General features: G+C 41.9%; 1 protein-coding gene across 2 annotated transcripts in view; it reads left to right on the top strand.

The window, feature by feature from the left end:
• The window catches only part of LOC135092588 (uncharacterized), a 71,327-nt gene that overhangs the window by 23,495 nt on the left and 32,699 nt on the right, over nt 1-15,133 (top strand). For both annotated transcript variants that reach the window (XM_063991200.1, XM_063991199.1), the window contains one exon: nt 10,320-10,441. In XM_063991200.1, the coding sequence (XP_063847270.1) occupies nt 10,320-10,441 (122 nt within the window). The remainder of the gene's footprint in view (nt 1-10,319; nt 10,442-15,133) is intronic.

Raw genomic sequence — 15,133 nt, 5'->3', positions numbered from 1 at the left:
CAATAAAAGTTCCCTTTCTTTTATTAAAAGATATATGAAAAATATGCTTCCTTTATGCAAAGAGGTAGAAAAAATATATGTATATACATTTTTTTTTTTCATAATCAAAAGAACGTATTTACATTGCTTGTGTTACTAATGGTATAAATGTTTTCCACACAAGTTTTTCTCTGTACTTCATCTTTCCTCACACGTAACTCGAACTTACTCCACGTATGCCCTCAGAGGCCTCATTTCTTTTACATTAAGTTACCGCTTCTCTTCTGCTCCCATATTCCGTTTGAGGTTCCACACTCTACTATCATAATACATCATGCTCTTCCATGGAACTTCCACATAACTTTCCTTTTCATTTAAACTTACTGCATCATCCATAGACTTAAACAACCATGCAGGTGTCATTCCTGTCTCACACCTTGACCCACCGAAGCATTTCGTTACCTCTCAGCTTAGTAAGAAGACCTGAGACGGTATATTTTTTTTTCTTATGACTGTCAGTTATGAGAAAAAATTATACCGTCTCAGGTCTTCTTACTTCCATATCAGAGATCCATCTCTGTGCGGAACACACAACATGTGGTTGTCCTTGGTAAAGAGACATACATTCTGCACCCTCTAATCCCAAAACTCGTAAATTTTGGTTCATTTAATCCTGCTCTTCAGGACAGAGAAGGCACACAAACGGTACCATAAGCTAACACCTGAAATTGATGCCATTTCATTTTTATGTCCAAAATCACACCAGGCCTGGCCTTGTAATTAATGCAACATCCTCCTCATTTTTCTGATCGTCTTGAAGATAGTCCCAACATTCTTGACCGCTTCCCAACCTTTTATCCTTCTGCTAATGTTGTCACACTGTCTTCTCCATGGGGCTCCTCCGATCACGATCTCGATAGTCCTGTCGTTGCAATTCCTCCTCAGGATTCCTCAAAGCGGAGGTGCCTCTGTAGTTTTGATTGTGCTATTTAGGCAATCCGAGAAGGTATTCTGATTTTCCTTGGAATGATTACTGCTTCTGTTTCAGAGACCCTTTTCTGTGTGCTGAACAAATAACAGAAGTGATGGTGTCTGGCATGGAAGCGTACCTACATTCCTCACTCTTCCTTTCCCTCTATACCTTCCAGCATTGGTTTAACTCAATACTCAATCTGTTGTCGTGCTGTATGTGATGGAGAGGCGGCCCAAAAACAGTATTTCAGCTTTCCATTACCTGAAATTCATGCGCTTCCTAAATCATACCAAGTGTGTTCTTCAAGTAGCCAAACACTCCTTCATCGATAGAATATGTCAAAATACCAACCAGGGGTAAATTTACCTTTTGGGGTTAAAAAAAAAAAATTTTGTAAAATGAGAGAGAGAGAGAGAGAGAGAGAGAGAGAGAGAGAGAGAGAGAGAGAGAGAGAGAGAGAGAATGTTAATAATGTGTGTGTGTGTGTGTGTGTGTGTGTGTGTGTGTGTGTGTGTGTGTGTGTGTGTGTGTGTGTGTGTGTGTGTGTGTGTGTGTGTGTGTGTGTGTTACGAAGAGGAATGTTTTTTTTTTTTTTTTTTTTTTTGTATGTAATGGAGAAATACATCAAGCCGAGGGGGCTAATGACGGAGGAAAGGTTGAGAATCCTTGCTCTATTTCAACCTGATAGTACCACTGCCATCTCATCTATCTCTAAAGCTGAGCTCTTTGCTCAAACCTTTGCTTAAAAAAAAAAAAAAAAAAAACTGCCCTGAATGATTCAAGGCATGTTCCTCCCTCTCTTATATCCTTTGATTACTTTACGTCTCCCATTAATATTTTCCATGCCCTCGCTAGCCTTAAACCTCGGACGGCTTACTCGTATGTACCTGATGGAGTTCCTCTAATTGTCCTTCGAACTGTGCCTCCATGCTTGTACCTTGCTTAGTCAAACTCTTCCAACTATGTCAAGATCTACCTTTCTTTCTAGCAGGAAGTTTGCCTACATTCAGCTTGTTCCAAAAAAGGGTGACCGCTTTAATCCCTCAAATTAGCGTCCTATTGCCTGTTACTATTATTGCCTATTACTGCCTATTCATGCCTGTCAAGTTTTTAATCTATCCTCGGCAGTAAGATTCTTAAATATTGGTTAGTTCACGATCTTATATCTGATCGCCGGCATGGGTTCTCTTGAGACCGCTCTACTCGTGAATTTTGATCAGCGAAACTTTCGCTGTTGCCTTAAACATAAAGGCATTTGGTAGTCTAGTACAAAGCTTTGAATTCCAAACTACCCTCCTACGGCTTCTATTCTTCTCTCTGTAACTTGACCTCAAGTTCCCTTTCTGACCGTTCTGTTGCTGGTGTGCTTACTGTCCTTGACTCTATTGACGAGTGTTGTTCCTCAGGGCTCTATTCTTTCTATTCTCTGTTCCATTCTATTATTATTAAGCCAATTTTTTTGTCCTATCCACTCCTATGCTGATGATACCACCCTGCTCTTTTCAAGTCTTTACATAGACATCCAAGCCATCAGAAATAATAATAAAAAAAAAAAACACTCAAGGAAGTCAGAGAACGCCTGACTTTAAAGCTCTCTATAATTTCTGGCTGAGGTAGGGCAAATGTTTTGTTGTTTAATGCTCCAAAAACTCAGTTCTTTCATCAATCACCTCGACACAACTTTCCATGTAACTATTCCCTCTTCAATGACACTCAACTGTTCCCCATTCTAAACTGAACATCATACATCTGTCCTTTGCTAGTAATCTCAACTAGAAACATCACAACTCCATGTCTGCTCAAAGCTTCTTCTATGAAATTAGCTTTTCTGAGTCATCTGCACCAGTTTTTTTTTTTTTTTTTTAATCCCCTTATCTGCTAATTTTGTGGAGGAGCTTTATCTGGCCATGTATGGAGCACACTTCACATATTTAGGGGATGCCCTCTCATACCTCTCTTCTAGACAGGGTGGAATCAAAAGCTTTTCCTTTTATCAACTCCTCTTCTATAAGTGACAGTCTTCAGCCTCTCTCTCATCGCGGCAATGTTGCATACCTTGCTATCTTCTACCGCCATTTTCACACTAACTGCTCTTCTGACATTGCCAACTGCATGCCTCCCCTCTTCTCGTGATCTCGCCGCGCAAGATGTCCTACGCTTACTCCCATTCTGTCCATCTCTCTCTTATGCAAAAGTTAACTATGGTTTGAAAATTTTGAATTGAGCGTTTAGGCGTTGTCCTTTCTGGGGATTCTCCAGCTTGCGATGTCGCCAGACCTTGTACTGGGCAATTATCAGATTAGAGCTTATGTGTTGCTAATAACCTCACTCCCCCCGCACCATCTCTCTCTCTCTCTCTCTCTCTCTCTCTCTCTCTCTCTCTCTCTCTCTCTCTCTCTCTCTCTCTCTCTCTCTCTCTCTCTCTCTCTCTCTCTTTCTACATGTACAATTTACATTTCATGCAAATTTCTTTCTTTCGGAGATCTATACTTACCTATGAATCATCAGAATTTGAGAAAAAATCTGACTGTCAGTTAGTCAGTCAAAACTGTTCTCTCTCTCTCTCTCTCTCTCTCTCTCTCTCTCTCTCTCTCTCTCTCTCTCTCTCTCTCTCTCTCTCTCTCTCTCTCTCTCTCTCTCTCTCTCTCTCTCTCTCTCTCTCTCTCTCTCTCTCCATTGTTAATTTCGTTTAAATGTGATAGATTTCCTTTAAGACACGATATTTCCCTTAAACTACGATGTTATATTTTTATTCTTTAGTTAACACTTTTTTCCACACCACCATCGAGGTAACAGTCAAGGAACGTTGGTGGTTTTAGCTGTTCAGGCAACAGTTCTTGAAGGGTCATGTAATGACCCGCTATTAGCTTTTTCTTCCAAAAAATACTTATTTACTGAATAAGTAAGCTCTTTTTCTCGGCTGTGGAGGTAACAAGAGAGAGAACGGGAGAGGTAGCTTCCATCCTGGCTGGCAGGGTGAGAGGAAGTGACCATGGATTAACACGCTCACTCTGACCATGTGACATGTACTCGGTCACATGGTCAGGCGTTGTCACATAGAGACGTGACAACGCCTGGAGGAAACGTTGCCAAGCATCGTGGTGTTTGCAAAAAAAAAAAAAATATATATATATATATATATATATATATATATATATATATATATATATATATATATATATATATATATATATATATATATATATATATATATATATATATATATAACACTAACTTGCCTTTTCTAGAGTATCACAGTGTATATATACACGATTTAATTTTGAGGTACGAAATATCTGACTTGAGGTGTGTCTTGATATAAGTGTGGCAACGCCGCAGCCCGGGGAATCCCCAGAAAATACAACGCCTAAACGCTCAATTCAAAATGGTCATAACATAGTATTCCCAATCATTCAATAATTTTTCTGGTATAATGTGAAACTTCCTGTCTGTTTTTTTATTTCATCCTTTTTATGACCTGAAGTCTTTCAAGAGGGAGGTTTCAAAACAATTATCCTCCAATTTTGGATGAACCTTTTCAAATTTGAGGATTGGCACTTTTTTTCTTTTGTGTTATCTGTTGCTTTGGGGCAGTGACTCATAAAAAAAAAATCTATATTGTCTTTTTTGTGATTTCTGTCCTCTAACGAAACATTCCTTTAATAAGTCTACTTCCACGACGTTCACAATTATAAAATGGGAACACAAGTGCTTTATATATATATATATATATATATATATATATATATATATATATATATATATATATATATATATATATATATATATATATATATATATATATATATATATATATATATATAAACTTCAATTTTAGTTTTGAGTTGAGATTTGAGTTGGAATGAGTGAGATTTGAGATTTGAGAGTTGAGATTTGAGTTGGAATGGTGCCAGCGGCACCATTCCAACTCAAATCTCAATGGGGGACGGTGAGGTAACAGCAGATGAGCGGGCGACAACAACAGTCTTTCCACCCTCACGACTAAACACACACACTAAATCAAGACCACTGGCTTCTGGGGCGTCTTGGAAGCTGTAGCGGTTATCAATTTGGGACAATTAAATTTGAAGTGTTTCGTACTTCTACAATAATAACACATGGGCTGCGCAGTATACCTGGGAGTGCTGTGTTGCATGCTTCCGTCTACATCGTGAGCTGGTTGGAGACTTATTACCTGCAGGGCTGACTCGCCCCGACTTATTACTGGAGCCACTACTATAATGTGGACTCCTAGACAAACTGGCGCCGGCCGCGCCACCAGACACATCACTAGCTGCACCTTGGCACAGGCCGGTGCACCAACACGTGGTCATCTGTCCACGTAGCCGCCTCCTCAAGGCTTTTCAAATCTTTTCTCTCGGAGCAGCGGCACTAATTCCTTCTCGGCCACATTATTAAACTGGTCCATTACCATGAGTTCCTTTAACTCACTTTAAGAGGTGACCTGCTCGCTAGCAATCCATTTCTCGAACGTTTCCTCCAGGAAGCGAGCGCACACTAAATAGGAGTCACTAGGCCTCTTCTTTCCTCCGTGGAACTGTAGCCTATACGTCTCTGGCCGCACTTCATATGCTCTCAGGATGTCAGCCTTAAACTCGTCAAAATCCTCCAAATTTTCTACTGACATCCTATCATAAACTTCCAAGGCCTTACCCTTCAACATATTAGCCACCAGGACAACCCACCTATCCTATGGCCAATCAAATTCTGAAGCTTTCTTCTCAAATCTCCTAAACTACTCCGTTACCTTCTTTTCATCGAACTCAAGAATCAACTTCAAGCTCCTCACCATCTGGCTTTCTACTGTATCCTCCTTAACTCCTTCTCTCCTCAAGCCATGAGGTGTATTAACTTCTATTCAACTCTTCTCCAACTCAAATATTCTATTTTTTCAGCGTCCTCCCTCTCATACATCTTCGTCTCCTTCTCCTCCTCAAGTAATCTGGCCTTCTCAATCTGAAGCCCCTTAACTTCCCTCTCGACTTCAAGCCTCCTGGCTTCTCTAGCCTCCTCAGTCATCAAATCTCCTTCAATCGGCTTGAGCTTCCAACTGGAGCCTTCTTAATTCTCTCTCCTTTTTCTCTCTAGCCTCCTGCACCTCCATTCTTCTCATTTCCAACTTGAATTTCATTTCCTCAGACATACCTTCGGTCTGGGAGAAGCCACCAACGCTGCGGTCAGGAATAACACGTTCGTGGACGCTGTGTGTGGGACTAGGTGTCCTCACACCGAACTGGGTCAAATTTACACACATACGAGTATATACGTATACCCGCCCACACTCTGCTCCCTGCACGCAAACTGAACACTTTACTTCTGAAAATTCTAATGACCAAACTGGGGGGGCTCGATGAATAATGACTATTGTCAAAAGCAACTCTTCTACTAAATACTGAGCGAGACTTAAATTGAATGGATAAGGGAAAGTAAGGAAATTTACGTAAGGAATATGAGTAACTGCGTGTATATTATCTTAGGAGCTTCAGGCTACAGGTAAAGAACTCGTATTAAGTCTCATCATCCTTGGGGTTGTCTCCCTTCTCATCTCTCTCTCTCTCTCTCTCTCTCTCTCTCTCTCTCTCTCTCTCTCTCTCTCTCTCTCTCTCTCTCTCTCCGTTCATTATGCTTTTCTCATTCATTCTTACTACTTTCTTCATTTTATATTGCATTATCTCGCTGAAGATAAAATATATATATATATATATATATATATATATATATATATATATATATATATATATATATATATATATATATATATATATATATATATATATATATATACGCAGTAGACACCTGCCGAAACGATAATTACTCCCAGTGAGGTCTAAAGCACTGTTCAAGGGGTGCTGTGAACTTATCATTAAACCCAGCTGTGACCTCACTGAACGTTTCCCTTTGTGTCTCACAACACAAGGGGACAGTCACAGCCTGCCCTCTAAAGACAACTCTCTTCCCCCACACAAAACTACAAGCACCTAATAACACACACACCCTTCACTCAAAAATCATCATGGCGACTCCTACACCAGCCTCGGAGTCCCCATCTGGGGAGGGGACCATAAATGTCCCCAGGTCGGACTGCCTTTCCGTCGACGACCCTAAGTGTCTTGACACCCCCCTCAACTTTTTCTTCATTAACTTCTGCAACATTCGCGGTCTAAGATCTAATTTTCAATCTGTAGAACACCACCTCTCCTCTTCTAAACCTCATCTTTTCCTCACTGAAACTCAGGTGTCTGAGGCAACTGACAGTAGCCCCTTTTCTGTTCCCTCCTACTTTCTCTATCCTCATTTTCGATCCAAAGCTGGATGCTGCGTTTATGTGCGCAATGACTTAACCTGCTCTCGTGCCCACGCTCTTGAATCTTCCGAGTTTTCCACCATCTGGCTACGACTACAGAGTCATTCTCATACTAAATTTATCTGTGCTGTATACCTCTCTCCTAACTCCTCTGACTATAAGAAATTCTTTGACTACTTAACTTCCAAAGTGGAGCACATTCTGACCCTCTTCCCTTTTGCAGAGATCTCCATTCTTGGAGACTTCAATGTTCACCACCAGCTTTGGCTTTCCTCTCCCTTCACTGACCATCCTGGTGAACTAGCCTACAACTTTGCTATCCTCCATGACCTAGAGCAATTGGTGCAACACCCTACTCGTATTCCTGACCGTCTTGGAGATACGCCCAACATTCTTGACCTTTTCCTGACCTCTAATCCTTCTGCTTATGCTGTCACCCTTTCTTCTCCGTTGGGCTCCTCCGATCACAATCTCATATCTTTATCTTGTCCTATCACTCCAATCCCTCCTCAGGATCCCCCTAAGCGAAGGTGCCTCTGGCGTTTTGCCTCTGCTAGTTGGGGGGACCTGAGGCGGTATTTTGCTGATTTTCCTTGGAATGACTACTGCTTCCGTGTCAGAGACCCGTCTTTGTGTGCTGAGCGCATAACAGGTGATAGTGTCTGGCAGGGAGACGTACATTCCTCACTCTTTTTCTCGTCCTAAACCTTCTAAACCTTGGTTTAACACAGCTTGTTCTCGTGCTATACATGATAGAGAGGTGGCCCACAAAAGGTACTTAAGCCTTCCATCACCAGAATCTCATGCACTTTATATTTCTGCCCGGAACCATGCCAAGTCTGTTCTCCAACTAGCCAAAAACTCCTTCATTAACAGAAAATGTCAAAACCTTTCAAGATCTAACTCCCCTCGTGATTTCTAGCATCTAGCCAAAAACATCTCCAATAACTTTGCTTCTTCTTCTTTCCCTCCTCTGCTTCAACCAGATGGCACCACTGCTATCACATCTATTTTTAAAGCTGAACTCTTTGCTCAAACCTTTGCTAAAAACCCTACCTTGGACGATTCTGGGCTTGTTCCTCCCTCTCCTCCCCCCTCTGACTACTTCATGCCACGTATTCAAATTCTTCGCAATGATGTTTTCCATGCCCTCGCTGGCCTAAACCCTCGGAAGGCTTATGGACCTGATGGGGTCCCTCCTATTGTTCTCCGAAACTGTGCCTCCGTGCTTGCACCTTGCCTAGTCAAACTCTTTCAGCTGTGTCTGTCAACATCTACCTTTCCTTCTTGCTGGAAGTTTGCCTACATTCAACCTGTTCCTAAAAAGGGTGACCGCTGTAATCCCTCAAACTACCGTCCTATTGCTTTAATTTCCTGCTTATCTAAAGTTTTTAAATCTATCCTCAACAGGAAGATTCTTAAACATCTATCACTTTACAACCTTCTATCTGATCACCAGTATGGGTTCCGTCAAGGCCGCTCTACTGGTGATCTTCTGGCTTTCCTTACTGCGTCTTGGTCATCCTCTTTCAGAGATTTTGGTGAAACTTTTGCTGTTGCCTTGGACATATCAAAAGCCTTTCATAGAGTCTGGCACAAAGTTTTGATTTCCAAACTACCCTCCTACGGTTTCTATCCTTCTCTCTGTAACTTCATCTCAAGTTTCCTTTCTGACCGTTCTATTGCTGCTGTGGTAGACGGTCACTGTTCTTCTCCTAAATCTATTAACAGTGGTGTTCCTCAGGGTTCTGTCCTGTCACCCACTCTCTTCTTATTATTCATTAATGATCTTCTAAACCAAACTTCTTGTCCTATCCACTCCTACGCTGATGATACCACCCTGCACTTTTCCACGTCTTTTCATAGACGTCCAACCCTTCAGGAGGTAAACATACCACGCAGGGAAGCCACAGAACGCCTGACTTCTGATCTTTCTAAAATTTCTGATTGGGGCAGAGCAAACTTGGTATTGTTCAATGCCTCAAAAACTCAATTCCTCCATCTATCAACTCGACACAACCTTCCAGACAACTATCCCCTCTTCTTCAATGACACTCAGCTGTCCCCCTCTTCTACACTGAACATCCTCGGTCTGTCCTTTACTTATAATCTGAACTGGAAACTTCACATCTCATCTCTAGCTAAAACAGCTTCTATGAAGTTAGGTGTTCTGTGACGTCTCCGCCAGTTTTTCTCACCCCCCAGCTGCTTACTCTTTACAAGGGCCTTATCCGTCCATGTATGGAGTATGCTTCACATGTCTGGGGGGGTTCCACTCATACTGCTCTTCTAGACAGGGTGGAATCAAAAGCTTTTCGTCTCATCAACTCCTCTCCTCTAACTGACTGTCTTCAGCCCCTCTCTCACCGCCGCAATTTTGCATATCTAGCTGTCTTCTACCGCTATTTTCATGGTAACTGCTCTTTTGATCTTGCTAACTGCATGCCTCCCATTCTTCCACGGCGTCGCTGCACAAGACTTTCTTCTTTCTCTCACCCCTATTCTGTCCACCTCTCTAACGCAAGAGTTAACCAGTATTCTCAATCATTCTTCCCTTTCTCTGGTAAACTCTGGAACTCCCTGCCTGCTTCTGTATTTCCACCTTCCTATGACTTGAATTCCTTCAAGAGGGAGGTTTCAAGACACTTATCCACCAATTTTTGACCACTGCTTTGACCCTTTTATGGGACTGGCATTTCAGTGGGCATTTTTTTTATTAGATTTTTGTTGCCCTTGGCCAATATCCTTCCTACATAAAAAAAAAAACATATAATATATATATATATATATATATATATATATATATATATATATATATATATATATATATATATATATATATATATATATATATATATATATATATATATATATATATATATATATATATATATATATATATATATATATATATATATATATATATATATATATATATATATATATATATATATATGCAATCTGAAATTTTGTTTTCATTAATATTATTTCACCTGAACCACTAAGCATTAATCCTTAATAGCCAACTTGATCTTTCCTCAGCTTGATGGTCTACATCCGGCCAGTGCTGTGGCACAAATGCCCTTCTCTTCTGGCACAACAGGATCACGGAAGGGAGTGATGATCTCACACTCCAACGAAGTTTCCAGGATGATAATGTTCAAGTAGGTTGTTGTGAAAGCGAAAATTAGAAATTGATTCAGTTCAGCAAAAAGCTGTTGCCAAAACTATGGTCTGGTAAGCATTTAGAGGGGCGTGGGTCAAGAGGAAATATGATAAAAAAAATCTTCAGATGGTAGCAAGGGATATAATAAGGGTGAAATAATCTTAGGGTAAATAATCCGGTTTACACTCATTTGGTACCGAGGCAGATGATATGTCATATACTTGTAGGCCTCAGATCAGATGATCCTCAAAACAGATCAGCCTAAGACCAAATAGTCCTCAGAATGTTTGGTACTCGAGATAGTTGTTACCCAGACCACATGGGACCCAAAATGTCTCTAGATCATTACCCGTTTACTGACATTCGTTCGTTATTCACATCAAGTGCAAGTACAGTAGTATACAAGTGTCCTGCGAGTTAAGGTGCATACTTCGGGATATGATTGTTCAAGTAATTGTAAGTCGAAAATACTCTATACACATATGCTGTGTTTCGCTTTATTTTGTGAAAAGTTAACGTGTAAGTTGTGTGTTGCGGGAACAGCTCGCTTGGGTGGGCCTCCGCCTCCTTCCCTTTCTTCTCGGTTCGCAACGTATTCAGCAGCGCAGGGCGACATTAAGTGATCATTATAACAGTATTATACACCAGGGGGTATTATATCTCAGATATATATGTGTTACTATTCATTATAATTGTTTTTCCCTAGACGTGGTTGTCGATCCTTTCACAGCTGAGAGTTAATTGTTAGACTATTTCCCTTGTCTGTGGATGAAACAAACTGGCAACCCCATTGTGACCTGGCATTACGGCCGTTGTTAAAAAGGGTGCATGAGTGAAAAGTGAACCTTGTAACCCATATTAATAAGCCCTGCACTCAGTCACAAGGTGACTATGGTCTGACCAGTTTGAATTAAGCGTTTAGGCGTTGTCCTTTCTGGGATTTCCCCTGCCTGCAGACCTGCCAAACGTTGTACTGGGCCAATATTAGTTTAGAGCGTATGTGTGGCTGATACCTCGGTCCCCACAGCTCTCTCTCTCTCTCTCTCTCTCTCTCTCTCTCTCTCTCTCTCTCTCTCTCTACATTGTCAGTTTCGTTTAAATGTGATAGGTTTCTATTTAGATATTATATTTCCCTTAGGTTTCCTTTTAGACTCACTGGAGGAAGCAGTAGACACCTGCCGAAACGATAATTACTGCCAGTGAGGTCTAAAGCACTGTTCAGGGGGTGCTGTGAACTTATCATTAAACCCAGCTGTGACCTCACTGAACGTTTCCCTTTGTGTCTCACAACACAAGGGGGCAGTCACAGCCTGCCCTCTAAAGACAACTCTCTTCCTCCACACAAAACTACAAGCACCTAATAACACACACACCCTTCACTCAAAAATCATCATGGCGACTCCTACACCAGCCTCGGAGTCCCCATCTGGGGAGGGGACCATAAATGTCCCCAGGCCGGACTGCCTTTCTGTCGACGACCCTAAGTGTCTTGACACCCCCCCTCAACTTTTTCTTCATTAACTTCTGCAACATTCGCGGTCTAAGATCTAATTTTCAATCTGTAGAACACCACCTCTCCTCTTCTAAACCTCATCTTCTTTTCCTCACTGAAACTCAGGTGTCTGAGCAACTGACAGTAGCCCCTTTTCTGTTCCCTCCTACTTTCTCTATCCTCATTTTCGATCCAAAGCTAGATGTTGCGTTTATGTGCGCAATGACTTAACCTGCTCTCGTGCCCACGCTCTTGAATCTTCCGAGTTTTCCACCATCTGGCTACGACTACAGAGTCACTCTCATACTAAATTTATCTGTGCTGTATACCTCTCACCTAACTCTTCTGACTATAAGAAATTCTTTGACTACTTAACTTCCAAAGTGGAGCACATTCTGACCCTCTTCCCTTTTGCAGAGATCTCCATTCTTGGAGACTTCAATGTTCACCACCAGCTTTGGCTTTCCTCTCCCTTCACTGACCATCCTGGTGAACTAGCCTACAACTTTGCTATCCTCCATGACCTAGAGCAATTGGTGCAACACCCTACTCGTATTCCTGACCGTCTTGGAGATACGCCCAACATTCTTGACCTTTTCCTGACCTCTAATCCTTCTGCTTATGCTGTCACCCTTTCTTCTCCGTTGGGCTCCTCCGATCACAATCTCATATCTTTATCTTGTCCTATCACTCCAATCCCTCCTCAGGATCCCCCTAAGCGAAGGTGCCTCTGGCGTTTTGCCTCTGCTAGTTGGGGGGACCTGAGGAGGTATTTTACTGATTTTCCTTGGAATGACTACTGCTTCCGTGTCAGAGACCCGTCTTTGTGTGCTGAGCGCATAACAGAGGTGATAGTGTCTGGCATGGAGGCATACATTCCTCACTCTTTTTCTCGTCCTAAACCTTCTAAACCTTGGTTTAACACAGCTTGTTCTCGTGCTATACATGATAGAGAGGTGGCCCAGAAGAGGTACTTAAGCCTTCCATCACCAGAATCTCATGCACTTTATATTTCTGCCCGGAACCATGCCAAGTCTGTTCTCCAACTAGCCAAAAACTCTTTCATTAACAGAAAATGTCAAAACCTTTCAAGATCTAACTCCCCTCGTGATTTCTGGCATCTAGCCAAAAACATCTCCAATAACTTTGCTTCTTCTTCTTTCCCTCCTCTATTTCAACCAGATGGCACCACTGCTATCACATCTATTTCTAAAGCTGAACTCTTCGCTCAAACCCTTGCTAAAAACTCTACCTTGGACGATTTTGGGCTTGTTCCTCCCTCTCCTCCCCCCTCTGACTACTTCATGCCACGTATTCAAATTCTTCGCAATGATGTTTTCCATGCCCTCGCTGGCCTAAACCCTTGGAAGGCTTATGGACCTGATGGGGTCCCTCCTATTGTTCTCCGAAACTGGGCCTCCATGCTTGCACCTTGCCTAGTCAAACTCTTTCAGCTCTGTCTGTCAACATCTACCTTTCCTTCTTGCTGGAAGTTTGCCTACATTCAATCTGTTCCTAAAAAGGGTGACCTTTCTAAGCCCTCAAACTACCGTCCTATTGCTTTAATTTCCTGCCTATCTAAAGTTTTTGAATCTATCCTCAACAGGAAGATTCTTAAACATCTATCACTTCATAACCTTCTATCTGATCGCCATTATGGGTTCCGTCAAGGCCGCTCTACTGGTGATCTTCTGGCTTTCCTTACTGCGTCTTGGTCATCCTCTTTTAGAGATTTTGGTGAAACTTTTGCTGTTGCCTTGGACATATCAAAAGCTTTTGATAGAGTCTGGCACAAAGCTTTGATTTCCAAACTACCCTCCTACGGTTTCTATCCTTCTCTCTGTAACTTTATCTCAAGTTTCCTTTCTGACCTTTCTATTGCTGCTGTGGTAAACGGTCACTGTTCTTCTCCTAAATCTATTAACAGTGGTGTTCCTCAGGGTTCTGTCCTGTCACCCACTCTCTTCTTATTATTCATTAATGATCTTCTAAACCAAACTTCTTGTCCTATCCACTCCTACGCTGATGATACCACCCTGCACTTTTCCACGTCTTTTCATAGACGTCCGACCCTTCAGGAGGTAAACATATCACGCAGGGAAGCCACAGAACGCCTGACTTCTGATCTTTCTAAAATTTCTGTTTGGGGCAGAGCAAACTTGGTATTGTTCAATGCCTCAAAAACTCAATTCCTCCATCTATCAACTCGACACAACCTTCCAGACAACTATCCCCTCTTCTTCAATGACACTCAGCTGTCCCCCTCTTCTACACTGAACATCCTCGGTCTGTCCTTTACTTATAATCTGAACTGGAAACTTCACATCTCATCTCTAGCTAAAACAGCTTCTATGAAGTTAGGTGTTCTGAGACGTCTCCGCCAGTTTTTCTCACCCCCCCAGCTGCTAACAATGTACAATTGCCTTATCCGTCCATGTATGGAGTATGCTTAATATGTCTGGGGGTTTCCACTCATACTGCTCTTCTAGACAGGGTGGAATCAAAAGCTTTTCGTCTCATCAACTCCTCTCCTCTAACTGACTGTCTTCAGCCTCTCTCTCACCGCCACAGTCTTGCATATCTAGCTGTCTTCTACCGCTATTTTCATGGTAACTGCTCTTCTGAACTTGCTAACTGCATTCCTCCCCTCCTTCCGCTGCCTCGCTACACAAGACTTTCTTCTTTCTCTCACCCCTATTCTGTCCACCTCTCTAACGCAAGAGTTAACCAGTATTCTCAATCATTCATCCCTTTCTCTGGTAAACTCTGGACCTCCCTGCCTGCTTCTGTATTTCCACCTTCCTATGACTTGAATTCCTTGAAGAGGGAGGTTTCAAGACACTTATTCATCAATTTTTGACCACTGCTTTGACCCTTTTGTGGGACTGGCATTTCAGTGGGCATTTTTTTTTTTGGATTTTTGTTGCCCTTGGCCAGTGTCCTTCCTACATAAAAAAAAAAAAGACATTACATTTCCCTTAAACTGTGAGATTATATTTTTATTCTTTAGTTACGACTTTTTTTTCCAAACCAACATCGAGGTAAAAGTCAAAACACGTTGGTGGCTTTTGTTGAGGGATTAAATAATGACCCCCCATTAGCCTTTTCATCCCCTGTGGAGGACTTGTGTGGACGAGAGCAAATGGAGAGGTAGCTTCCACCCAGGTTGGCGGCGCGAGAGGAAGTAACCATGGAATA

Source organism: Scylla paramamosain, chromosome 40 (genome assembly GCF_035594125.1).
Source record: "Scylla paramamosain isolate STU-SP2022 chromosome 40, ASM3559412v1, whole genome shotgun sequence".
In the NCBI taxonomy this organism is placed as follows: Eukaryota; Metazoa; Arthropoda; class Malacostraca; order Decapoda; family Portunidae; genus Scylla; species Scylla paramamosain.
This window is presented reverse-complemented; position numbering and strand designations above follow the sequence as displayed.